Raw genomic sequence first — 26,569 nt, 5'->3', positions numbered from 1 at the left:
CTCTCTCTCTCTCTCCTCCCCCCATGTAAGCGCCCATCTCTGACCCACATATTCCATGCCATGCCGGGCAGAGCCAAGGAGTCCTTCCCAGCCGGCATGGGAGACAGGCAGTGGTGCCTAATAACTCCCCCCCTCTCCCCACCACCACCACTGTCTCCTCTCCTCTCCCTCCCTCTCCTTTCTTCTCTACCTCCTCCACCTCCTCCTCCTCCTCGTCAGCTGAAACTGACTTTCCAGAGGGAAGGAGAGGCAGGCTGAGGTGATGAATCTGCAGTGCTGAGGCTTGCCTTCTCCAACTCTTGGCTTGCTCCAGGGGCAGTCTGGTGGGGGGGGGGGGGGTGTACAGACAAGGCAAGGCCGCAACTGTGAGCTGTTCTTGTATTGGGAGGTTTAAACCTTTGCACGGTTTCACTTCTCATTTTCATGCACAGCGATGCTACACATGGTGGCATGTTTGGGCGATTTGCATTCGGCAGCTTTTAACATTGACCAAATCCCCTGTGATTTTTGCAGCTCAGGTGGCACTGAGCCTGTTAGCGGAGCAGCGAGCAGCATTGATGCATCGTGGAAATCTGACACTAATTGCTAGTGTTGACCCACTAAGGAGCTGTGACTCACCACATTAACCACCCCTCTCTCTGCTGTCAATACCTGCAGAGCATAGATCCGTATGTACACATCTCACACACGCACAAAATGTGCTGACAGCTGCAGTTACGTTGCCAAAGCGTAGCACTATCTTGCAAAACCATTTCGCAACGCTCGCTCCTACTTACGCTCACTTGGGTGCGCTCGGGTCAAGCTGAGGCTGCCAAGGAGCAGTTCACAACTTCACACAAACACATCTTTTTTCCCGCTCTCTCCTACACACACACACACACACACACACAAACACACACGCTGCTCTGTTTACTTCTTGGTATTACCATGCTTACAAGATAAATGTACTACCAATGTCCAAGGCTGCTCCTAATCCTAAAAAGACATAACAGAGTTGCAGGCATGTGAAGTGCAATGAAAGGCTCTTTGCTTACAACTTACTGAGAGATAAGCTCTCCATTCAAAAGCCAGCGTGCATTTGGTTGATTTGTTGGACAAGTGCTAGCTGGGCTGCTACTGGGGGAAGCAGCTCTCCCATTGGACATGGCTGCTCAACTTTTCACAAGCAGTCACAGAGCTGTGGCACTGTGAGAAGTACAGCTGTCTTTTCTCTTTCTTTTTTCTTTTCCCCCCAAACACCTGCAACCACATACTGTACATACATGCATGCCCCACTAACAGGCTTAAGCGGTTTCCAGCCCACCTTACTATAATGTTTGTTTTCTTTTGCAACGGAAGTGAAGCCAGTGTCAGCTTACCCAGGGTCTGTCCTCGCTCTCCAGCAGAGGTAATTCCTTTAAAAGCGCTCACACACTGCCAGGGTCAGAGGTACACCCAAACAAAGTTTCTAATGTTCCACCAAGCTGTTATTCCTCTGTTCGGCCTTACAGTAGTCAATTCCTGGCACAGCATTTCATTGTAACCCAGACTGTGGTAGCTTATTATTGAAAGCATTATGTAGCCATAACAACACTCAGCTCTACAGAGACTAGTTTTAAAGATATGGAGGACACTGCTTTCCGGGGAGCGTTACAGCATATTCAAGCAACATTTACTGTAATGTGGATGTCCAATTATAGCTTTAATGCTCAACAGAGTTGTCAATTATTTACAACAAAAGTCTGTTTCAGACTTGAGTGAGTTGACCCTCTTTTACTTAACTTCTCTGTTTCGTCAGGCCTGAAGGTCGGGGTTCAGTGACTGGCAGGAATGTTTGTGAGCATGCCCAGCTGGGTGGCATGCATGGAGGCATAGAAAGAGCTTGAGGGGAGGCTCACTTTTATCAGATTAAAACGCTGCAGTTTGTTGTAATTGGCAGTTTTGATGTTTCTGCCGAGAGGCCTTATATGGCATCTTATTCCACGCCTGCCTGCCTGCCTGCCTGCCTGCCATATACAGTACACACACACACAAGTACGTACAGGTCATTCCAGATGAATGACTCTGAGGAGGACTTCACTGGCTTTCTTATTCACGGTTCCTCCCATGTTGGTACAGCGCGGCAAAGGGCAGCTTGTGTCAGAACACACCGAGTTACATAAGCTTCAGGTTCATGCTTTGGTGTGTTTGTGTCAGCACGGCTTCAGTAGCACAGTGTAATATATGCCAATGTTTGAGTGTGAATGGCTGGTTGGCAGCTGTGCAAACACTGTTTGGGTGATCCGGGCTCCTCTTGATGTGGTCTGTCAATGAATCGGGCCAAACGAAGCAAACAGGTCAGTTTTTCATCTAATGTGTGCTGTGTCAAACTAAAGACGATCTGGCCTGCCAGATCAAAACTTGATTAGTCAGTCCAGTGTTCAGTGCATCACCCCTATGACATGTAGTGTTTGACCAGGCCATGTCTGTGCCTAGAGGGCAACAGATACCAGCTTGCTCAATGGACCTCCCTGTGCGGGTCAGAACTGTCAACAGACTGGGTGGATACCAATGAAGTGAGTGTTTGTGAATTTCCACAATGACCTCGTCTTTTCTTTCTGTCTTTCTTTTTTCTTTCTTTCCCGCGCTTCTCACTGATGCCACTGTGTTGCATCAAACTGGTTATTCCCCCCATTCAGTCGGTGTTTCATTCATTGCTCTTTCATTCAGCCTATCATCTGCTGTGTTGCCCATATAAAACCATTATACTGCGTGGGTCCATTCTTGACGCTTCCCTGGTGACTACACGCCTTAATCTTTGCTTATAAAGCTTAGTCATAAAGTAAGGCGTGTTAGCACCAGATACGGCAGCCAGCTAAATAATAAGCATATGGTGAGAGAGGGGTTATGGAGGGAGGTGGGGGGAGGTTGAGGACCTGCCAAGGTGTGGCCAATATGATGGCAGTAAATAGTTGATCAAAACGGTTAGAGAGCCTGTCTTAGCAACTGGTCCTCTAGAACTTCTTGTATAATTCACATTCCACATTAAGTCAACAATCAAAACAAAGAAAAACATGTTCATTGGCTGGAGAATAGAGGATTAAAAAGCTTTTTTTTTCATAACAGGCAACTCTTTTCAATCAGTCACCGCCCACTCACACAATTCCTCCACCAGTGTTTCTCACCCCCCTCCTTTCCCTTTCTTCTTCTGTTTCCATGTCTTTCTGTTGGCCACATGAGTTTCTCTCATGACACCTTGATGTGGTCTATAGTGAGTTCCTGGTAAGTGCACTTGGTCCCATCCCCAGTCATTCCTAGCTTGTAATCCCTGAGTCATGGCGCTAGACGCCTGCTGTACCACACGCCACTGGCTGTCCGACTGTGCGTCTGTTTGACTGGCTTACTGGTTGGTCCTACCACAAGCCTCTGCCCTCCCTACATTACCAGTCTAACTGTGAACCCCAAACTGGCTTGACGCTGCCCTAAAATGGCTCTGCAGCTGCCCACGCATCTCAACATTGCCTTGAGTGCTTTGTAACTTTTTTGTCCTCTGTTTCTGTTTTATAGTCCCACATTTAGGAGCTGTGTTTCCTATAATGAAATGGAAACTGGGCTAGTTTAGAAACACTGCTGCTTTGGGAATCAGTTCAGTGTCCTGTTCAGCTGTTCACAGTGAGGCCGTGCCACTCATTTTGTTCAGTGTATATGTTCCAGATTTTCTTCCCTTATTTTCTCTTTTGTCTGCGTTCACTGCGCGCCACCTGTTTTTGGAGTAAGCATACGTTGTGTGCTGCTTTTGTAATCAGGTGAACAAATGGGGCACAGCTACAGACTGTATGCGTATCAGACCTACAGCATCAGAGCTGTATTGATTGACTGACCTGCTAAAGCAAAGAATGATAAAGAAGGGTGTGTTTGTGTGGGTGGCAGGCTTAGTTGTGTAGGTGTGACGGGATGAGCTTGGAGGCATTTGTGCCAAAGAGGAATAGCAATCACTGTAACTTTAGGCTGTCTTTGAAGTGGCAAAAGTGAAATAGCTGAATAAACTCTGCAGTTTTGTTTTACACATTAAAACAAGGTGATCTTTCTGACTACACCTGCTGAATGCCCACTTTCTGTATTCGGAAAATAATGAAAACTTTACTTTGACAAAATTCTACTATAAAAATGCCACAGTGTTTGAGGAAAATTGTCATTTTGCTTCACATAAATGTTAACAGACATGCTATTTTGTCGGATTTGAACTTGTATTTGTTTTATGCATGGCAACAATGTAACAGAGGACACATGTTGAGTCATTGAACTGGAATTTTACAAGATATGGTCATTGCTTTCATCATGACCAGTCACATTTTTAAATGAAGCAGCACGATATCCCCTGAAGTCCAGTCATTCTTAGATGGAATGAGTCACAGCCTGTCTGTGCGTGGTAAAGTGGGTGTGTGTGTCTCTGTGTGGGTGTGTGTGTGTGTGTGTGTGTGTGTGTGTGTGTCTAAGAAAGAGAACTAAAGAGAGGGAGATAAAGACGACACGTTTGCATGAGTTTACACAACGGCAGTTTTACTCTCACGGCTCGGAAATCACTTCATCTTTTATTGCAAAACACCGAGGTGTAACTTTCCAGTTATCAAATCATAGTTTATATCTTTTAATCAGCGCAGCCAGTCAAACCTGAGGTGTTTCACGTCATCGTGAAAAACACCTCATATCTTAATAAGATAAAAGATGCAGCCAGATGTTTGATGTTTTATACTCCTATTAGCCGCGGAGCCTAGCTTAAAATAGAAGTCTAATTCATCATCCTGAGCTGAAACCATTTTGCCACTTAGACCACAAGTCATTTTTGGTCGCATTAGAGGAAAACAAGAAAGCTGTGAGAAGCACATTAGCGATTGTAAAACTGAGGTGGAATGTGAGGCACGCAACATGAAAACACTGCGGTCCAGGGAGAATTTATTTATCAAGTATCCATCTGTCGCCCATAGCTTGCCTTCAAACAAGCAACAATCTCTTCTATATGTATGAGGTATAATTAGAGCCAGCCATTACAAGGCTTACATGCGTACATGTTGCTCCAAAGAACGGCTGTGTGGCAAACGGTCCCATCGATGTGTGCGAATGTGTGACTGTACACTGTCCCACATAATTCACACTTATATCAGGAACCTGATTGTGGAATGTATCAGTTTGGACTAAAAATGGGGCAGGCACTGTGTTTTGTGGAAAAAATGCAATGCAGAGAGTAAACTGTTTGTCAGATATGTCGTGTGTTTGGTTTAACGCCTAAACAGTTCCCCCAGAGCATCCCATGTCTGTTTATAACAGGGATGGAGCCTGGGAGGGCAGCTAGCCTGGATACAGCTACAACCACCTGCACTCTCCAATACACTGCTCGCCTGTCAGTTCCTTTTTCCTTGCCACTATGCTTGGACTGATGGGTGAAACAAGACACTCAGATCCTTTTGGACTAAGTATTGCTTTCATTATAAATATTGAGGTCCTTCATATTGTGTGGGAGGATTGTCAGATCTCTGCTTTCAGTGTAGTGTTTTAGTTCAAACTGGGTTTGAACTTTTTCCCAACACATTTTGTCCTCAAAGTAATAGAGAACTTGAAGGTTGTGCAATGAACTGTTGTGAGAAGTACATTGCTGTTGCTCAATCTTTAATACTTGAGGCATATCTAAAAACTAGACCTTTTCGCGCTGTTAAAGATCGCAGAGCATCAAAGCTTGTAGGCAGTTAAATGAGCAACAAGGAGCCAAATCTGCTGAACACAACTTGCCTCTGTTTCTCTCGTTCTTCTCCAAAGGAAAGAATTCCCATCAAGCTTTTAGCGAAAACATGTTCAGCGTCTGTTGCTGATGGCGTGGATCATTTCAAACTCAATGTCATATCAAGCGCTGAGACTTTGGCATAAACAGTAGAGTTAATGCACTTTCACATCATAAGCTAATATGATTTCAGAGATGGAGAGAGTGGGGGAAAGAAAGACAGAAAGGCAGCCATGGGGTATTAGTCTGACTGATTGTCTGCTTCGGTAGCCAGTGTGTCTGTGATGGTGATGATCCTGGGCAACTCCACTTTCATGGCCAAAGACAGATGTCAGCAGTAGTGGCTTCAGCCCATAAAGCTGCCTTACACCACCGCAGATTTGTGTTTCAGGAGGGCAGCCAGAAGCTAGTGGTGAAAATCTAAGAATAAAACTAGTGCTTCAGCACTGTTGCCCGTGATGGTGGGATTGTCCGGGTTTGTACATCGGATCACTTTAGCTTAACATTGTACTGCACTGGAGCATGCTCAGGTCTTGGTCTGGCTTCATCATCTTGCCTACACTTCTATCCCTGGTCCTTTGCGTTAACATGGAAATCCAAACAGGGTGGCTGACTGAACAAGCAGCCCTCTTAAAACCAGACTGCCACCACATCTACCGCCTCTTGCTCCACTGCAGCCCTCAGTCACCACTTTATCACCCTGTGGCACTGAATGGACCCCCTTCATACTGGTCGGGTTTATGACCCCGCGTTCCCAGACCAGGGGTCCAGATATGGATCTCCATCAAAGGCTCTCTCTGATACCACTGTCACCTCTGGTCTACTGTGGGCAGACTGGTCTGCTTTAAAGAGCCGATTATGAGGCTTTGGCTGGTAACCAAGACCTGCTGTCTTGTTTCCGTGCACCTTCTCGTGACCCTACCTGAGTGCATGTATAGATATTCAGGAAGCCTTAGTAGTGCCTGTAAAATGTTTGACCGTCACCTGAACCCACAACTCACCTCGCTTCCCTCAGGAAGTGGCAACTTAGCCACAGGAAATGGACTCTTTCACATATTTGTAAAAAATGCACCATACACTCCACGACAGAATGGCACAGAGTGGGAGACATGAACTGCTACATGCTTCAACGCTGATATAAATACATTTCTCTATTCTTTTTAAGTGTTTCACGTTTTTAAAACTCAGCTTTGAGTAGCCTTTTTAGATGCTGTCCTCATTTTTGTCCACGCTCTTTTTCCCCACACTCCCACTCATGAACTCTATATGGGGCTATTTATAACTCAATCACATGATAGAAAACATATTGTCCCTTATTCGTTGGGTCTGGTTGCCTGCTCGGCTTGTATCATTGCATCATTCTGAGTGGAGGCAGCAGTCCAAGCTTTATGAATGAACTGAGTCTCTGCCAGAGGCTGGGAGATGGCACAGATCCCACTGTGATGTCACTCCAGAGACAAGGAGAAGAGAGGGAGCTTTATGAAACCTCCCATTCATTTATTTGTCTGTCTCTTTCTTTGTGCCCACCCCTGCTTCACTGGTCCTGTGATGGGCTCATATTACCAGCTAGTGACTCACCCCCGACCTTCAACTCAATCACCCCTCACCCACCCAAGATGCTCCCTTTGCTACCTTCCCCAGCCCTGTCCTGCCCTGCCCAGTCGTGAATGTTCCAGCCCAATAGACTTTGGCCCCAGCCGCAAAAATCTCAATTTCACACCCACGCTCTGGCGCGCAGGCGAGGACGGCTGCTAATTTAGTTCGTGTGTGTGTGTGTGTTTATATGCGTGTCAGTTTAACAGCCTAAGGTGCCAAACAGAGCCCACGTCTAAGGTTTGGGTTGGGGCTTGGTCACGAGAGCAGGACAGTAAAGGTGCACAGTCTGTCTGTGAGAGTCCCTGGGGGCAAATATTGTCGTTGCACTCAGCAGCTTTTCCATTACTCATATCATTGCAGGCAGGGGAGTGGCTAATCAATACCTTTTACTGTAAATCCAGACTGAACATCAGTCTCACAATTCATCAGTGATTCTTAGAATAGATAGATTTATTATTCAATCTGCATCATTAAGAGAAATTGGTTTTGTGTATTTTCTTTTCAGTGCTTATGCTCTTTTTTTAGTCTGAGTCTTGTTAGTGAAATGTGAATGCCATAATGTTGCCTGTGATTTACGCCCACTCCCACATTTCGTGAGCTAAGTGGATGGGACTCATTTTGCGGACAGACCCATACTGTCTAATGTGGAAAGTGATGAGTTGTGGATGCTCTAACTCTCAGTACATACTGACCATTCTGTCTAATGGGACTCGCAGGCATTGAAATCGTATCAAGACTTCATCATTTACTAGAGATTGTCTAGATCCAGGCTCGCCTCTCTCGCTAATGGATGCACATTGTACATTAGCACTGCCGCAGATAACTTTCATATGGATCATTCACCATGGAGACTGCTCTATTATCACTTCACTTTTACGTCTAGTGTTTGCCTTTCAGCGTTTCAGTGCCCTTTGCTTCATGTCTTTAAGATTTAAACTCAGAAAACACAAAAATGTACATATATATATATATATATATATATATATATATATATATATATATATATATATATATATATATATATATATATATATATATATATATATATATATATATATATATATATACTGCAAACTATATTGGAAAATTAATATATTTAGTTGACGTGCAATTGCACCTAACAGTCCAAACTTAGAAGACATTTGTTGTGCTTTCAATTTGCTGCAAGATAGTAAACAAAAATCCCACTTCAAACTCATTTTAAGTAGGAGACACAAGTAATTCAAAATGAAAACAAAAGAATTTACACAAATTGCAGTTCACATTTTAATTTGCTCTGTAATCATGGTCCACATATTTTTCTCTTCAGAGTGCCCTGATGTTAGTTCTCATGTGCCATGGTGTTGAGTGTCTTTGATGCAGGATTTAGTGCTAAAGTGGGTTCAAGTCTGTGTGGGCAAGTACACGCTGGGGCCGAGTTGATAAAAGCGATGTAGAGGGAGGGGCGTAAATGGTTCGAAAGTGCAGACAAACTCCCCTCGATCCAGCTTAAATAAACTGCCACATTTTGCCTTCACATCAAAGCACAGACTGTCTGAGCCCCGATCCCATCTCAGTTTGCACGTTTTTGCACCAGCAACACTACTTAAAAGAAAAATGAGCTCAGTAGAAACCTAGACAGCCTCGCTGTCAGGGGCAGCTTTACACAAAGACATCTTGCTCAGGTCGTGCTTTTATTGTGAAAGTGCACGGCTTATTTTGATGCGGGAGCTGTGCCTGACAATAGTGTAACTGAGGTCTTATGTGAGACTGTAAAACAATGTTTATTCCCAGCTCCTCAACCTTGCTTTTACTTCTGAATGGAACAGTTAACTTTCTGTTTGTTCACCAGTGTAAGGGAGAGCAATATAATATTACAGGCCTAATTGAATCACACGAAGAAGCAAAAAGCTCCTGTCTGTCTCAAAGCTCTTGTGAGGTTTCTTTCTTCAGAGGGAAGGAAAAAAAGAGGGAAAAAGACCCAAAGAGAAAAAAAACGAAGAAACTGGGAGACCTAATTTTACAAACAGCCAGACAGACATTGGTTGCATGGGCAAAGGAGGGACAGCTGCTGTGCATTCCAGACGAGGTCGAGACGTCAGTGAGTGGTGAAAACAAGCATGAACTGTATGTTGCCCCAGTGCGCTGCTGGCAGATTAAACCGCCAGCCTGCGGAGATGCCAGCACATCTGGGTTCGGAGAATGCTGGTGCTGTGACGGGAGTGACACAACTTTTCCTTATATCTTATTTGCCTTCAGGCCAAACATTTTGTGATCTGGTTATTAATGATTTGAACTGATGTGCAATGGAGACAGTCAAGAAAGATGAACTAAAGAGATAGACGTGCCGCAAAAGATGTGGCCTTCATTCTGCATGCACGATAACCTCCTAAAGCCCCTGTTGTGGTCTCTAAGTTTTTGCTTTGCCCCCTCAGACTTGATCAGGCATGATAATGATAATATGTCAGACTGCCCACTAGCAGATTATGATCGATGTTGGCCTTTGTTGTGTAAATGAGTGTGGGCACTTTGCAGATTGAATGACAGAAACATGTCTGTTAATTGCATCTCTTTGGGCCCTTTTCTTGTCTGTTTACAAGTCATTTGTTGAGTCTTGGTTTCTTGCAGTCTATTCTAGTGTTATTGGCCCGGGGGTCTTTTCCCTTCTCTCCTCATCATCCCCCTCTGCTTTGTCTCCGTATCCCACACTTCTTCACTGCAGCCTGGTCAATCTAATTAGAAGAGTGCGAGTCATCAGGCACTGTTTAAAGCCATCAAAGGCAGCTCTGTTCCCCACTGGGTGCCCACTGGCTGTGAGCAGAGAACAGTAACCCTAGTGTGTGACTGAAACCCTCGAGACAGCCCACCCCCAACTCTCCTAGCCACCCGCCAGCAGCCATGGTGACATCATCACCTCATCCCTCGACCCTTGACCTGTCAGAATGTTTGACCCCATGCTTGGTCTTGTGACAGTAGGCCCACTGTGTCGGGGGAACATGGGAGAGGGCTAGCAGGGGTCGTAGTGTCATTAATGGGCACCAGGCGCTGCTCTCCCACCCAGGAAGTGCAGGGAGGAGAGAGGGCAGTGTTTGAAGTGTTGGTAAATAAACTTGCATGCCTGTTTTAATGCAGACTGCCAGATGAGTGGGATTTGCCAAAGAATCCTGTCAGCATCAGCAACTGCAGAAGATTACGGGGAAAAAAAAGTTTGAAAACCATTTGCACAACATTTTATTTTAAAATCAGCTAAAAAGATTTAAATTATCTGCTGTTCTACCAGAAAGTGCACATGTGCAGTCCATTCAAGACTAATATACGTATATGCAGTGTTATGTCATTTTTTTAAAAAATAGATCAGATCCAAAGCTGTGACAGTTCTTGTTTGAATAGATTGGATCTGATATGGAGACAGTGTCTGTCTAGACGGAATGTAATTGTTGAACCCTGTTGTTGATCACGGTAGATATAACTGTGTTGATTTAGTTTGTGTGTGTGCAGATGCATGTGTGTATCTGTGTGAATATCTAACTGAACCACATTCACAAGACTCTGTTTGCCACCCCCTCACTGTCTTAACTCAATTTTCCATTCAGTAAGCTTTATCGACATAAAAGATAATACAGGATGCACTGCTGTAGCTTGAGTTGTCAATGAAAATTTAGTCACTCTGTCAAATAATAATAATGTAATCAATATTCTTTGCATTTTCTGTTTGGCAGATCCGGAGTGTGGAGATGTTCCCCTACTAACTCCTGGAAGTAAAGAGATGATGTCTCAGGCTCTGAAGGCCACATTCAGTGGCTTCACAAAGGAACAGCAGCGACTGGGTATTCCCAAAGGTAAGAACTGTTCATATTCTAATTTGTTCCTGTTAACATTTTCATTCTGGTAATCAAATCTCATCAGCGAAAGCGTGAGCCATCAAAACAGTTTCAGTGTGTCACATGTCAGGTCCTTTCACATTACTTTAAAGCGTACAGTGAAGGCATCTCTTAGCAAGATTGACTGAAAAGCAGGAGACACCCAGTTGTTCCAGAAATGGTCTCATATTATATACTGTAGATTTCAATCTGGGCAGACTGACTGACTGCAGCATCCACAGAATGTAGACACAGAGACAGACAGTGAAATAATGAGTTGGTATTGTCAACTGAAACAACCACAGAGCTGCTTGCAAACAGCAGGACTCTTGGTATCTCTATATAATCTTACTATATCTGCAATCTATGGTTTTGGCTTTTCATTACCACTGCTGTTTGCATTCACTGCTGCCTCTGTTTGTTGTTGATTGTTAAGCGATAGTTAGTGCTGCAGTTTAAAGTGGTAAAACCAGAAAGGTGAACATTCAATCTCTATTGTGTTATCTGTGACAGATTGAGATGAATGATTGAATAAGTGCATGTAGGATATAGCAGCATTTAACAGTAAATCTAATAATCATCAACTGTTTATCTTTCAGACCCCAGACAGTGGACAGAAAACCATGTGGCTGAGTGGCTAACGTGGACAGTGAATGAGTTCAGTCTGAAGAACGTTGACTTTGACAAATTTGGCATGAACGGAGCCAGCCTGTGTGCAATGGGGAAGGAGCGCTTCTTGGACTTAGCACCCGACTTTGTGGGTGACATCCTTTGGGAACATTTAGAAATGCTTCAGAAAGGTAAGACCACAGAAATCTGAAGACAAGTAAACATGTAGATTTTCTGATTATAAGATAAAAGAATAAATGTGAAGCTCTTGTTTTTTAATCTCAGTTATCTGCTGAAAAAAAAGTACCACAAAAGCTTCTATCACTGTTTACTCCAATTTAGGACTCTGTTAGCATTTGCTTTAGAAACAGGAGCCAAACAGGAAGATACAATTTAGCTCAGGTCATTAATTTTTGATAATGCTGAATGCAGTTACATGATACATGAAATCAATGACAAGGTCACTGACTCTATCTATTTTTCATGAAGAAGATACAAAGCATTACCCCATCAATGGACTGACCTCCAACTTCCAGGAATCCCGCTATACCTCAGACTATTTTGTCAGTAAGTACTCATCACAGTCCTTGTCCATCACTCTGTCTAATAGCAAAAGACACTTGCTTAAGCTATGAATGGAAAATCAAGAGAAGGGAGTGGTTCAGTGTTGTGAATTAACCCTCTGAACGAATGTACAACATTTTTTCCAAATGCCCGCAAGGTGTTACTAATACTGAAAAAAATGTTGACTCAACATACCATAGATGTTTTACTACCAGCATCTTTAATTTGTTTCCATACTTGTCTCTTATCTGCTCTGGGTAAACACAGCCTGGAGTTCAGCCGAAAAGTATCCGAATTTTTGTCATGTGACTGTTGGCCACAACTGAGTCACTAATGACTTCACAGTTTCACTGAGGAGAGCAGAATTTTTTAGTTTTTTTCAGGATCTTATTAGAGCAATTGGTTTATTTTGAGTACATTTTTAATTGAGACATGTAGAATAGCAGGGATTTTTGTAAAATGTTAAATAAAGCTTAGATTTGGTTATTTTTACCAATAGAACCAAGTCATTCAGGGGCTATTGAAAAATTGACAAGCTGATAATTCTTTCCATTTAGACAGTTTTTAGCTCCGAAAAATGGTGTAATTGTGTCACTTTTTAAAAGACATTATGCCTTTCAAAGCCCCCTGCAAGTTTTTGGGTTCAGAGGGTCAAAAATATAAAATAATATACTGATAGGAAAATGGATGTTTTGTATTTTCACATGATTTATTTATTTTTTTTTTAAATTCTTGCATTTATTTTTTTTTTTAAAGTGATTCCTTGTGTATCTTTGCTGCTACAGATGCACTGCAATAGATGCAGAAAGGTTTGCTGAGGTTAGGCCTCATCAGTATTCTTGCTTAAAATCTACAAGATTCATCTTATGCACTCGAGGCTGCATTTTATTATGGACTGTTCACACACTAGATATTCACACAGCATTTGGGCAGCAGTTCAGCACAAGAGGGATAATGACTCCGCTCCTCTAAGATTGATCTTCCTCCTCTGTTTTGCTCTTTGCTTTCCTTCTCTGCTTTCTATCTACACTCATTTCCCTTTGTGTCTCCAGGCTATGGTGTTGAGCATGCTCAGTGTGTCCCTCCTTCTGAATACTCAGAGCCTGGCTTCATCACGGAGTCCTACCAGACGCTCCATCCCATCAGCTCGGAGGAACTGCTGACGCTCAAGTATGAGAGTGAATATCCTGCTGTCATTCTACGGGACACGGCCCTCAACTCCATGCAGGGGGAATATTTTTCAGTCAAGCAGGAGGTGGTATCCCCTGACAACATGTGTGTGGGACGCCTCAGCAGAGGTGAGGGATCATATACTACATATACCGGAGTATAGCTGAGATTTAATAAAAGCTTTGGAATATAGGATTCGTCTGGACAAGCACTGCAGTGAAAAATGTGCTGCATTAATATTGTTCTCTTCAGATTGCTTGGATAGACAACTTCGAATGTGTACGCCAAAATGTGCATGCATGCGTTTGTGTGAGTGCACGTAAATGTTACAGGTTTCTGTGGGTGTCTGTCTCCGTGTGATTGTGCTGAAGCTACCAGAATCTTGTCATGCCACATCAGTGTGCATGTATTAGAAGAGAAGAAAAGCAGGCCCTCTGGTTGGTTTGTGGTTCAAGCAAACCTGCCTCACACACTCTAGACTGGGTTGGGAAAAAAAGAAAACTCTATTGTTTTTGTCAGAGTGATACACGAACCAAAGCCACAATGTGTTCTCTTCTCGCCGCCCGTCCTTTATGTAAAACAGTTCAAGTGGTGTAACCTTCAAGAAAGTTTTTTTTTTTTCTTGTTTACGTTGGCCTCTTTTCCTCGACTCAACCTTAGCGTTCTGGGTAAGAAGATAGAGGTGTCATCCTCAGTGAACAAGCGTGGGGTTTTCTCATGAAACTGTTTGCTTTTCTCAATGCACAGGCTTGTTTTCTCTCCCAGTGATAGTTTACAGAGGAATTAGCAGCATGGTTTACATTTATAGCCATAAAGCTAGGGTTCTCTTCTCACAAATCCCCAGCTGTATAAATGAATAGCATGTGCCATGTTCACTATACAAGATCCTCTCAGTGCTTTAAGCATTCGCCTGCAAGGTTTGATCCCCATGCATCACACATGCCAGGCTTTTTGAGCGTTGCGTTGTTCTCCCCCAACGTGGGAAAGTATTTTGTAGCACAACTGATATCTGACATGTGGCTTCAATTTCCCCAGTTGAAGATTTCAGCATCAGTAGAACTCACTGCATTATCTGTCATTTGTTAATGACTTAGCATTGAAAGACTCCTCTTATCTTTCCCAAGGCCAAAAATAGCAAGACAATTTGTGTGATTGTCTTCCATTTAAAATCAAATCCAAATGGTGGTTGTGAAAGTGAAATGATGTGTGAAATGCAGAGACGTGGAATCGTTCAGAACAGTATAGCCTAGTGAGAAGCACCGTAATTTACTGCTAAGGTGCTGTGGTTACTTTCGTAGAAATTGCTCCTTTGTCAAATGCTTCAGAAAACTTCTAACAATCTACATTTAAATATCACATTGAAAAACTGCTACATTTCCATTTTTTAGAAATTTCTCAGTAGTCATATTTGATTATAGGAAAGAATTTTTAATGAAAACAACCTTTTCACTAAAGTTCTCTTCTCTAATAGCATTTTTTTCTCTCTTTCTTGACATTTCTTTCTCATCCTCCGCTCTCAGGTAAGCTTGGAGGCCAGGACTCCTTTGAGAGCATCGAGAGCTTTGAGAGCTGTGACCGATTGACCCAGTCATGGAGCAGCCAGTCTTCATTCAGCAGCCTGCAGCGGGTACCATCATATGACAGCTTTGACTCAGAAGACTACCCCACCGCCTTGCATGGCCATAAGCCCAAGGGAACCTTCAAAGACTATGTGAGGGAGCGCTCAGACCTCAGCAAGGATAAACCTGTCATCCCTGCAGCCGCACTGGCAGGGTACACAGGTAAGATGTGTAAAAGTTGTACACTATTTTGTACCAATTTTGTACAAGCCCGCCTTGAAAAATGCTTTACAGACCATTCTCATGGCGGATAATTCTCAAAAGGGCAATCGAGAACGTGGTAAGGGCTACATCAGTCGACTTTAACAAAACTCAAATGATTCATTTATGCATATAATTTTCTGATTGTCACTTAAATAAAGGCTAAAATTCAGTGCACAGCTGTAACACACTTGTTGATGCTCTGCAAAAGCCCCAGATGCGGGGCCGCCTTAATGCACCGCTTTTAGACCGAAGAAAGGAAAAAAAAAGCCTTTTACCCTGGCAACCCAAGTTATGCACATCACAGGAAACAAAATACATTTTGCTCATGCCTCCTTTTTTCTTCCCCTCTCTCTCTCTCTCTCTCTCTCTCACTCTCACTCTCTTGCTCTGTCTTCACTTCTCATCTACCTCCTTGTTATCTGCAACCCGCATCTCAACCTATTTTTTCCAGGTCGTCCTAGCAACGCTGCTGAAACATAGAAATTATGCCTGCCCCTGCACATAACACCAGAGTAAAATTATCTCTTCATCTCACAAGGCATCTTCGTATTCATACATGCTCAAAAAGCTGCTGGATGCATTTTCTTCAAGTTCAATGAGATGTTTGAGATATTTGCAAGCACCTCTGAAGCGAATGCACCATTTTAGCGTCTGTCATGGTTTTTGGTTTAGAAAAAAAAGAAAAAGGCGTTAAAACTGCTGCTGTTACTACATTTAGCAGTTCACAAGGATGTGTATAACACTGAGCAACAAATACCACTTTTATAATTATACTAAACTAACATTAATGACTTGAAGGTGATTCAGGCATTGTGTTAGCCGCCTCTCACATATGAGGAAGATATCTACTTAATCATGTTTTGTACATTAAAATAAATACCAAAGCTTTTTGGTTGTTATCATATAGTTTAGTATGGGGTGTTTCCGTTTAAAACTAGACTATAAGAACAGTTGAACACTGAAGTGCCTCTTAGCAACAAAGTTTTTGGGGCTTTTTCGGTCTTGCTTAAATTATAGTCACAAGGCTGCAAGATTGCCAGCATTGGAGACGGGGAAATCCGAGCATATTTTCAACAGCACAAACAATGCATACATCAGATCTCTACATACTGCCCCATAGTTGGTATTCAGAAGTTAATTGGTCATCTGTATGGTTATTAGTTCAAAAGCCACTTATAGAACAATGAGTCATTCATTTGTAATGATGTCGGAAAGATGTCGTAATGTATTTATAATCAAATGATGAAGCGTAAGACACAGTCTGAAAGCCCCTTTAGAAACATTAGAGGCTGTGTTTCTTCCCGCGCCATTTTTATCCAAACCAGCAGACTAAAAATAAATGTATGCAAAGGATAATATATCACACAAACAGTTTTTGAGCAAACTATAGTTGGATATTTGGAAATATGTGCCTCCTGTACCTTTGCAAGGTACAGGAGGCTCCATTTACCGCTTCAGTTTTGACAGCTGACATTTATGTGTCAGTTATTATGACGCGATGTAGCTCCAAAAGAGCTTATATGTGAAAGCCTGGCAACAGTTTTCAGCCTAATGCATAGTAATGCATTCTCACTGAGAAGAAAAGCCTTCCTCTTGAGCTTTTACACAATGGAAAAGGGGAAAGATGAAAAAAAAAATCATGCTATAACTCCCTCAATTTTTTCTGAAAGCGAAAAATATCCAGCAGCCTTTTCTTGTACTTGCTATCTTAAAGAGCAGTGTAAAGAGAGAGTAGCCCTTCGAAGATGGAAGCATTTTTGTACGTGTGCGTGTGCACACGCGTGTGGGTGGACGAAGAAATGGAAAAAGAAAAGAGAGAGACCTCGATCAAAAAAGAAAAGGAATCAAACCTCGAATAAAGAAACGGACTTTTGTACAGTTCCAACAAGATTTTTCTGACAGCTTGCTCTGCTCGGCTTCCTGTCCCAGTCACAGGGTGACAGGTGACACTTGTAGCGAGGACAGGGAGCCTGATAAGGCTGCAGAGAGATAAGTGACGCTCCAGTCGGTTTCCTGTGACAATTCAGCGTTTACACCTCTGTCTGCAGTAACATCAGGCAGCCTTACACCATGGCGAACTCTCAGTCTTTATCATAATACTTTGCACTTCCCCTCTCACGCCTCTCTTACAAATACAGAAATTCACACATGGGGGCTTTTTTGCATTGCAACTAAATTTAGTCAAGTTGTAAAAATAAATAACATTTATAGCTCAGTGTTTAAGTCATGTAGCATGTTAAAATATAGCTTTTTTGCTGTGGCTGCATATGCTTCTGAGCACGACCCCCCAACCCTACCCTCCCTTTTACCACACTGTATGCTTTTTCAATGAGGCCCATTGTGCACGAAGATTGTAACATATTTTTGGAAACTTAAAAAAAAAAATCTAAAAGGGTCGCCTACATTCTGTCGTGGGAGCACAGGGGGCTGGTATCACCCTCATGTGGGCTCGCTGTTACAGTGGCAGACGTTTGGAATGCGAGCCGAAAGCTTTCTGTGTGAAAGAGACCCAGTGTTGCAGAGGCACTTATTTCCCAAACCAGTGGCTGTTGTCATGCGTCTTCTTCAATCCTAGCCGGAGTAAAGAGGGCTCTGAGATGCCATTTCAAGTGTTCAACCCACACATCTGTTTCCCTGAAAGCTTTTGTTTGTGCTGTATAAGGCTACATTTGGTTTTCTGAGGCACTCGAGAGAGGTGACTTTTTGCTGAGGCGGTGTGCTGCATAGGCAGGTGTGATTTCAACATGTGTGCCCTAAAAGTGAGTGGGTTCGTGCATATGCTGAAAAACCACACCATCAAAGTGTATTGCTGTGAATCTAGTTCAGACACAAAGCCAGCCTTCTTTTTTCATCGCCTTTGTTCTGCTCTCCCTCCTTTTTTCATGAGCTGTAATAAACTGTTAAAGAACACCCCAAATGAGGTTTTAACAGGTTATTATATTTCTCTTTATTCTTGAAAAAAAAAAAAAACATCACATTATAACATAACAGATGACTTAGCAACTGCTCCTTCTCCTTCTACAACACACACAGTCTGTGTTTAAGCCCCATAGATGTGCTGCTGAAGTCTAAAGGCAGCCCCTCTTATTTTAAAATAGTGATTTCACCAGTATGGAACTCATGCAGACACAGACTCTGGATTCACATACTGCACAGGGCAACTGGCAGACAAGGGAATACATGATGAATGGGACTGTTGTATTTAGGAGGACATTTGTTTCCACTGCTGTACTTCAGTCTGACCCAGATTAGAAGGTTTACTTTGTCCCTCTTTAGACACAAGTGAATAATTGGCATGAATATTTAACACTTTCATATATAGAACTTCTTTTATTTCTTTCAGAAGCCGTTCTTTTCTCTTGCACTGCAGTGAATTAACAAAGGGTGTATGGCTCTAAAATGTCTAAGTTTGCAATCTAATTTACAGTTTCTTCAGTTATTCTGAATATTGATGCAACATATTTTCATTTTCTAATCTACTAGTTGTGGGTTTCAAACTTCAGAACTCTGAGCGTTCCCTAGAACTGCATCTCTTTGCCCTGAATGCACACTTACTTCAATAATTCCCCACTCCACTCAGCATCTGCACAAATAACAATGTGTCCTCTATATGTGTAAACAGCTCTTCTATAAATGAACACCTTCTTTCTCTTTCTTTCTTTCTCCCATCTGCTCTGCAGGCAGTGGCCCCATCCAGCTGTGGCAGTTTCTTCTGGAGCTGCTGACCGACAAATCTTGCCAGTCCTTCATCAGCTGGACAGGCGACGGCTGGGAGTTCAAGCTTTCTGACCCAGATGAGGTGAGAGGTTGTGACCCTGCTGGTCACCGGCACACGGGCTGGGAGGTCCTAAGTTGTTAGCCAGATGAACAAGATGTCTTCTTTGTGAAAACAGTTGCATGTTGTGTTTAATTCTGTTTTAAAGGAGTATTTTTTAACATTTTATCAGAGCTTTGCTTCAAAATGACTTAAAACATAAATCAAAGTACTGTTAATTGTTCAATGATAGCATTTTTGGGGGTTTTTTACATGCAAATACGAAACAACTTGTTGCACATTTCTCATGCCGTGATTTAAATGTTTACGGCACGTCTTGACACACTTATTCTCGGTGCTGTTTCAGGTCGCTCGGAGGTGGGGCAAGAGAAAAAACAAGCCCAAGATGAATTATGAGAAGCTGAGCCGTGGCCTACGTTACTACTATGACAAGAACATCATCCACAAGACATCTGGGAAACGCTACGTCTACCGCTTTGTCTGTGACTTAAAAAGCCTGCTGGGGTACACTCCTGAAGAGCTGCACGCCATGTTGGACGTAAAGCCTGACACAGACGAGTGAAGGCGCATACGAAAAAGGAATCGAAGACAAAAGTTAAAGAGCCACATGGACTGAGGCTCAAAAAGTGGTCTTAACTGTTTGATAGAGTCGGTAATCCATGTTTTTTGGGGGACCAAAATGTTTTTAATGACTGTGGTCTTTGTCAAGTTTGAGCTCCTGTCTCTCAGACCGTATTTTAGGAAAGAAGGCAGAAGCCAAAAACCTGTATTCATACCCTGTTGCATTTGAGAAGTGTGTACGCGCGTGTGTGTATGTGTGTGGATGGATGGGCGTTGTGTTATATATACTGGTATTATTTAGCAGCTCAAGGCAAATGAAGCGCTATCGGGTAGAGTTCAGGTTCTGTTCTGTCTAAGTAGCAAAGTGGAGGAGGCAAGAGGACCAAGACACAAAGTGTGAGAGAAGCGAGAGAGAGAGAAAAGGGCAAAGTAAAATGATTCATGGCGTTGTGGGGCTAAACACAGAGCAGATGGAAAGTTCTCTTTAAGAAAACGGTGGCCAAAAAGTAAAAACCGAACTGAGGCAGACAGAAAATCCGATTTACGCATTTGCTTACTGTTTCTCTTTAGCAAGGAGAATTTTCAGCTAGGACCAAAAAAAAAAAAAAAGAGTGTCATTTATAATTTGTCGTTTAAGGAGCGAATGCTTGTGACAGTATTATGTGACTGATGGTGAGAAGAACCGGTGTGAACTCATCAGGAAAACATTGGAAAGAGTATTTTTCTCGTGTTGTCGATGAAGGTATTACAGTGGAACCAAACATTAGATGCCACGTTTAACTGTTCAGTTCTCAAAGGAGCCTTTAACAGAAATGTGCTGATGCGTTATCAGACAACACTATAGACACTGTCCCTGTGCTTTGTGAGGTGTGAGGACCTGCTGAGATTACTCATACCAAGAGTGTCTGAAAGACAACTGAAAGTAGCCGTTGCTTTTGAAACTGACGCTTTTACCTGTATGTATATGCTCGCCATCCTTGTTAGAGACACATATTGTGACCGAAACTTATGCATTTTTGCATATACCACCAGTATTAGCAAACTGTAGACAATCTATGTGGGGGAATTCAGGAGTCATTTAACGTGCAGATAAGATGCATCATTTGTCAGTTCACTGTCCATGTTAGCGTTGCTTTAGAAGTGTTTGAATACTCCTCTCTGTCCATACAATACAATCACAAGTTAATTAGCTGAGGCAGGGATTTTACACAATCCTAAGAATGTGGTTTCTTTTGTTTTGCAGTACATAATGTCCATAAAGGAGCAGCTGCAGCATAGAGTGAAGGTACAGTGTAGAGACAAAAGGGACAGGCAGTGGAAAACGTAGAGACTCTGTATGGAATAAATGAAGGTGACTGAAAGGAATCTGTGGAGGATGCAGGTGAAGATCGCTGTGAGGTCTGATAGAGAATGATTGACAGATATGACGCAGGTTGACTTGCTGGAGACATGGAGGACTAGTGGCAGACGTGTGTTTCAATTTTAAGTTTGTGTGCTACTTATGTATGAACAAAATAATACTCATTTCAGAATGAGTAACTCATCTGTTTGTGCGGTTTGCTCCGAACACACGCATAACGATTCACTGGTTGCATTGAAATTGGCAGCAGTATCCTCCCAACACTGGGAACAGTGGCTGTACACTGGCCTTATGGGAAATGCCAAAGTTGAATATTATCTTAGAATACAATGTTATTGTTTACAGTGGCTGAATGTTACCCATATGGATGAAAATAGCTTTTGAGATGTCTATTTGTACAGATTGTATTTCATAATGCTTTATTGAGACCCAGATTACACAAATAAGCAAGACACAAAGCAGGAATAATAACCAAAACCCATGTGAGGTCTTTGGCCGCGGTGCTTCGGGTATCGTCCACAATGTTAGAAGACAGGGACCAGAAATCTCTCACGTATTTGGAAAGTGTTGTCTTTTATCTTTTGTTGATGTGTTGGAAAGCACACAGCTTTAGGACAAAGAGAAATGCCTTGGCTGATTTGGGTTTCCCACTGAGTGCAGAAACGAGATGCTGTATGTTCATAACGTCTGACTGGCAACAAGTTTGTTCTCTCTCAAACTTGTGTTCCACGTCCAACATAAAGAATTGGATTCTCAACAATCGGTTAGTAATAGGCTGCACTGTATTTTCATCACTTTGTTGATGGCAGTGTTTCAAAACACTGCTTTTGTTTTGTTCAGGTTTTTTTTTTTAATGTCAGTGTTTTGTGTTAAAGTGAGCTTTACGGATTTTTAAACATATTTGTAATGGAAAATGTCCCCCCCCCCCCCCCCCCCACACACACAAAGTCATAATGTTTGTATGGTCAGCTTCATAAGATTATTGTGCTAAAAGAAAACATTCTATTACCGAAAATGTTAATATTTTGAAAGTTATTTTGTCAGGAAAGTATACTGTTGTTAGATGTCAGAGACTACAATCTACTGCAGGTCTTATGTATTAATGAACCTTAGTCAGGCAAGTGTAAACACACCAATATTTTGTGGCATATGCATATCTCAGAATGGATTCAGAAGGAAAACCTTATTGTCTTGGATGTTGTTTTTTGTATATTTTATAGTGTCTCTGTATTTTTGTTATGAGATCATTTTTATTGTATTTAGTTCACAAACATTTGAATATTTTTCAATAATTTATATTTTATAAAAGACAAGAGATGCAGACAGCTGGTGCTTTCATGGGAATTTAAAGGTAGCGCAGGACAAAATAATGTAGCGATTTTTTTTTGTTTTGTTTTGTTTTTTTAATTTTTATTCTTTTTTTATATATAGAAAATAGACCTGTCTGCTAGAGGGAAAAAAGGCTGATGCTGGCCCATCAATGATTTCTGCTGGAAAGGTTTTATAAACTGTAGCTTCTATTTCTAAAATGTACTTAATGTACTTCAAAATGTTATAAAATATATGTGAAGAAAGATTTTATTACTGTGTGTGGTGTTTTGGTGGTGTGGTGGTGCATTATTACAGTTACATCCTGCTATGTAATGATTTATTACTACTGTAATAGTTCTATATGCTATTATGCTATAGTACTATTATGTTAAATGGAGTAATATCAAACATAACATCATTTTGCTAAATCTTTTAAGTAATTGTTAAAGTTTTGTATGACAGCATTGTGTTATTTTATACCTCTTCTGCAGGAAATCTTGTGGTTGACGATGTGATGTTGACTCATCACACTCAATGTTGCTGAAACTGGTTGATATGGAGATATTTGCAGAGTAGTTCCTGACGTATAAAACCGATGAGCAACGCCGAACGGATACAGAAAATTCACGGTTCAAGTAAAATTTTTGATTTCTATTTGGACAGACGCAGATGCAACAATTGATTCTGCAGTAATCTTCGCTGAACTTAGTGAAAACAAATCCATCCATTGTTCAGATCGCTGTGGTGCTTCAAAGTGGGGGCCATAGGTTCCCTTTGAAATACATGCGAGCCACGGGGTGTTCCAGTTTTAACAAGTGTGTCCCATGTGCACTGATGAGGTGACGTAAAAACAGAACCAACACACTGGGGCCCATTCATGTGCTCGTAACCCCTCATATAAATTCCACTGCCGATAGAAAACATGCAGGGCCGTGGCCTGCTGCCCCAAACTGCACAGCTGTTTGGCCCCACGGCAACAGTCGAGCAATAAGTACAAAAATACAGGGCCAGTGGAAAATAGCTGCATTAATAGATAAAAAAAGAGACAGTGTGCATGGAAATATGTCATACACAGCGAGAATTTCTGGGTGTGTGAGCTTAGCTGGGGCCAAGTTTACGTAACTTGACAGAAGTAATGTTTTACTGTGTACAATGGAATATAAAAATTAGAGTGATGCTGATCAAATAAGACACACATACTGTATGAATCACATAAAACAGAATACACATGCAAGTCTTATTTAATATACTTCACATGTAACCCTAAAACAAACACCGTAGAGCTGTCCTCTGTCAAAATCAGACTCATATTATCCTGTTGGATCTGCTGGTGGTGTTCTTGGCAGAGGGCAGGCTGAGGTTACCCAGGTGGTTCTTCTCCTGTTCCACCTCCCTCGCTCTGACTGAGCTGATGATCCAGACCAGACGTGATCGCTAGGCAAGTTTTAAAATACTTCACCAGACAGTGCATGTTCCAACAGACCTGGAATTAAATCCAAATCATTATGATACCACTCATACCTGTCTATTCCACATCCAAACACAGACACAAAGAAAAGCTGGCTCACGCAGACACACTTTGCTTCATTTTTTCTCCCTCTCCTCCTCTTTGTGCCTCACTGAAAGAAAACTTCCCCTGATTTAAGCAGTGTTTAAAGGTGAAGAGAAGCAAAGAGAGAAGAGGAAGTCTGTGCAGAAAGTGAGAGCTGTCACACCTGGCAGTCGCAGAAAGATGTGGGATGAGCTCTGCCTCTCCCCGACAATAACTATCACCTCCTGTCGTCAGGAGCTTACAGCGCTCTTGATACTGGAGTGCAGCTCGTTTGTCAGATTTCAAACTTAAATATTTATCTAAAGGATTTTACCAAGCTACATCTGTCTCCTGCTTGTAATCTTAACATGACGGGGAAAGACAGAGGGAGATTAAATGATGAACTAGTGCAGCCATGAAGTTTGGATATACTGGAAATATTAACGGCATGGTTTTTAATCACAAAAATGAAAAGAATAAATTAATGAAAACATATTGTATCTTTTTGGCACTTTTCCATTAGCAGCTACTTGGCTCAACAGGGCTCAACTCTACTTGGTTTGTGAGGTTTTCCATTAGGACGTAGTACCTGATACCAGGTGCTATTTTAGTACCTACTCGGCTGGGGTTCCAAGCGAGCTGAGTGGAGCTGATAATGTGACATCAACAGAGTGCAGGCCACTGATTGGACAGGGAGTGGCGACACTACACAGCATGCATATTTTAATACCTATCAGCGATAAATTGCAACCATTACAGGGTCGTACACAGGACTGATATACGATAACTGTAGCGAACTAGCATTAGCTTACCCTCATACATCATCTAGTTCGTATCCTCTTGTCTTCGGCTTGATACTGCTGCATCACCTCCCAGACTCTCCTGTTCTTCTGAGCATTTCGACTCAGCGCCTTCAGCTTTCTCTGACTCTCTTCTTTTACTTTGAATCTGACAAAAAGCCACAGACCGAGCAGCAGGTGTACCATCGCCTCAATGTCCTCCATTGTTGTGTTGCGTTTGTGTCACAAATAACGTTAAGGGACTTCCAGGCCGCCGTGCTATGACGACTCCACCCACGATGAGGTGGTACTCAGTGTAATGGAAAGTGGCCTAAACCCAACTGAGCTGAGTAGGTGCTAATGGAAAAGTGTCTATAGTTGATTCATCTGACATTCCTGTATCCTTGGACAACAACTGATCACTTGGTCTTTGTATATTTGTAGCATTCTTTATGTTGGGATAGAACCTATTTTAAGCAGAATCCGTTACTGCAGTGCAGGGAAAGCAAATGCTATGTACTATATATGCTTTTTAACCACTTATTTTACACTTGCTTTTCTAGTGCCACTCTAAAGTTCTATCATCTCTAAACTGTTATAGTACCGTTATAGGAGAGAATAGTGGGTTGCATTACATAGTACACAATGCTTACTTCTTAACCTATCTCAATGGAAAACATCATCATGCCATTTCCTTCCTACAAAATCTGCAGCATACTGACACAGTGGGTCAAATATCACTTGTCTGTACTTTCTATGGCAAAGAATTTACAAAGGTTAGAAAATAAATCAATATGCATTTAATTGAATCCCTGTGTGGAGTAAAAGAAAACTGACATGGGGCATGAAAACTGACCTATTATTGTTGCATTTGTGCTTGACAGCTGCACCAGAGCAAAGACAAGGGCTGAAGGTCTGTGAAAAGCAACAGCTATTTCAGTTTTAAATTCTCTTATGCTTTTATCAAGCTGACAGCAGTATTTAAAGCTATTTCAATATTTCAAGCTCAGTAGCAGAGTCTTCTGTTCCTCTCCAAACATACACACAGTGTGTCCTTTGCCTTGGATGAAGTCTTAATTAGCAGCATAGCATTTCAATGAAATAACAGGCAGAATAGTGGCTGTGCCAAACTGAAGAATCTGTCAAAGTGCTAAAGTATAAACATGTGGCAGCTAGAAGCATAAAGTTGTGTGCAAAGTCATTTGTAATAGATTCAGTAAATGTTTCCAATCAGTCCTTGCATCGCTAAAGTCAATCACATGTGTCAGGGTTGGTAAATACTACCAGAGGAAACTGCTTTGAGGGGAAGAAATGAGTGTATGTTCACTTTAAATCTCTAAATGAAGCTACTAAATCTGCAAATTGAACTGTAAAGATCAGTACAGCAATATATATATTTGTATGGCACAGAATTAAAGGCTAACTACCATCTGACTTCAAGAAAATGTTCTGCAGTATTTTCAGGACATTTTTGACACAATATCTGATTCAAGAGGACACAGTGTAACACAGTCAAGTTGTCATTCCTGCAAAAGCTCTGCTTTAACTTAAGTTGTTATAGCTGACTCTTTAGACCTAATAGACCTTTTGCTATGGATGGAACATAACTATATCCTCACTGCCTTAAATTAGTATCCGCTTCATCTAAAGAGAATCCCTGTGACGCACAAAAGACCAGCTCAGTGATTCCATTACGCAGAGAAGTTGTGAAATATGACCAATGTGTCCCTGAGGGCCCTGACGGCCCAACTTAAGACACACTTGCCAGGGAATGTACTCATGTCCTACTGTCCTTCATGGTTGGACTGATTTGGGCCAGTATAGGTTGTAATGACGTTTAGGGACTAAGGGACTAAGATAAACAGAGTTTGATCTACCATGTAATCCCAGATGTGACCCCTCTCATGGATTTCCAAGAAG

At 42.0% G+C, this 26,569-nt stretch overlaps 1 protein-coding gene across 4 annotated transcripts in view; it reads left to right on the top strand.

Annotated features, from left to right (window-relative positions):
- The window catches only part of ets1 (v-ets avian erythroblastosis virus E26 oncogene homolog 1), a 37,912-nt gene extending 15,303 nt beyond the window's left edge, over nt 1-22,609 (top strand). For 3 of the 4 annotated variants that reach the window (XM_023271187.3, XM_023271188.3, XM_023271190.3), the window contains 7 exons: nt 11,026-11,145; nt 11,766-11,966; nt 12,265-12,342; nt 13,392-13,637; nt 15,030-15,290; nt 19,013-19,131; nt 19,454-22,609. In XM_023271187.3, coding sequence (XP_023126955.2) covers nt 11,026-11,145; nt 11,766-11,966; nt 12,265-12,342; nt 13,392-13,637; nt 15,030-15,290; nt 19,013-19,131; nt 19,454-19,669 — 1,241 coding nt within the window. In that variant the 3' untranslated portion in view covers nt 19,670-22,609. The remainder of the gene's footprint in view (nt 1-11,025; nt 11,146-11,765; nt 11,967-12,264; nt 12,343-13,391; nt 13,638-15,029; nt 15,291-19,012; nt 19,132-19,453) is intronic. The other variant, XM_023271189.3, reaches the window with a different exon arrangement.
- Nucleotides 22,610-26,569: the final 3,960 nt, after the last annotated feature.

This window comes from Amphiprion ocellaris, chromosome 7, assembly GCF_022539595.1.
Source record: "Amphiprion ocellaris isolate individual 3 ecotype Okinawa chromosome 7, ASM2253959v1, whole genome shotgun sequence".
NCBI lineage: Eukaryota > Metazoa > Chordata > Actinopteri > Pomacentridae > Amphiprion > Amphiprion ocellaris.
The sequence above is the reverse complement of the archived record's forward strand: the minus strand, read 5'-3'. Positions and strand labels throughout refer to the sequence as shown.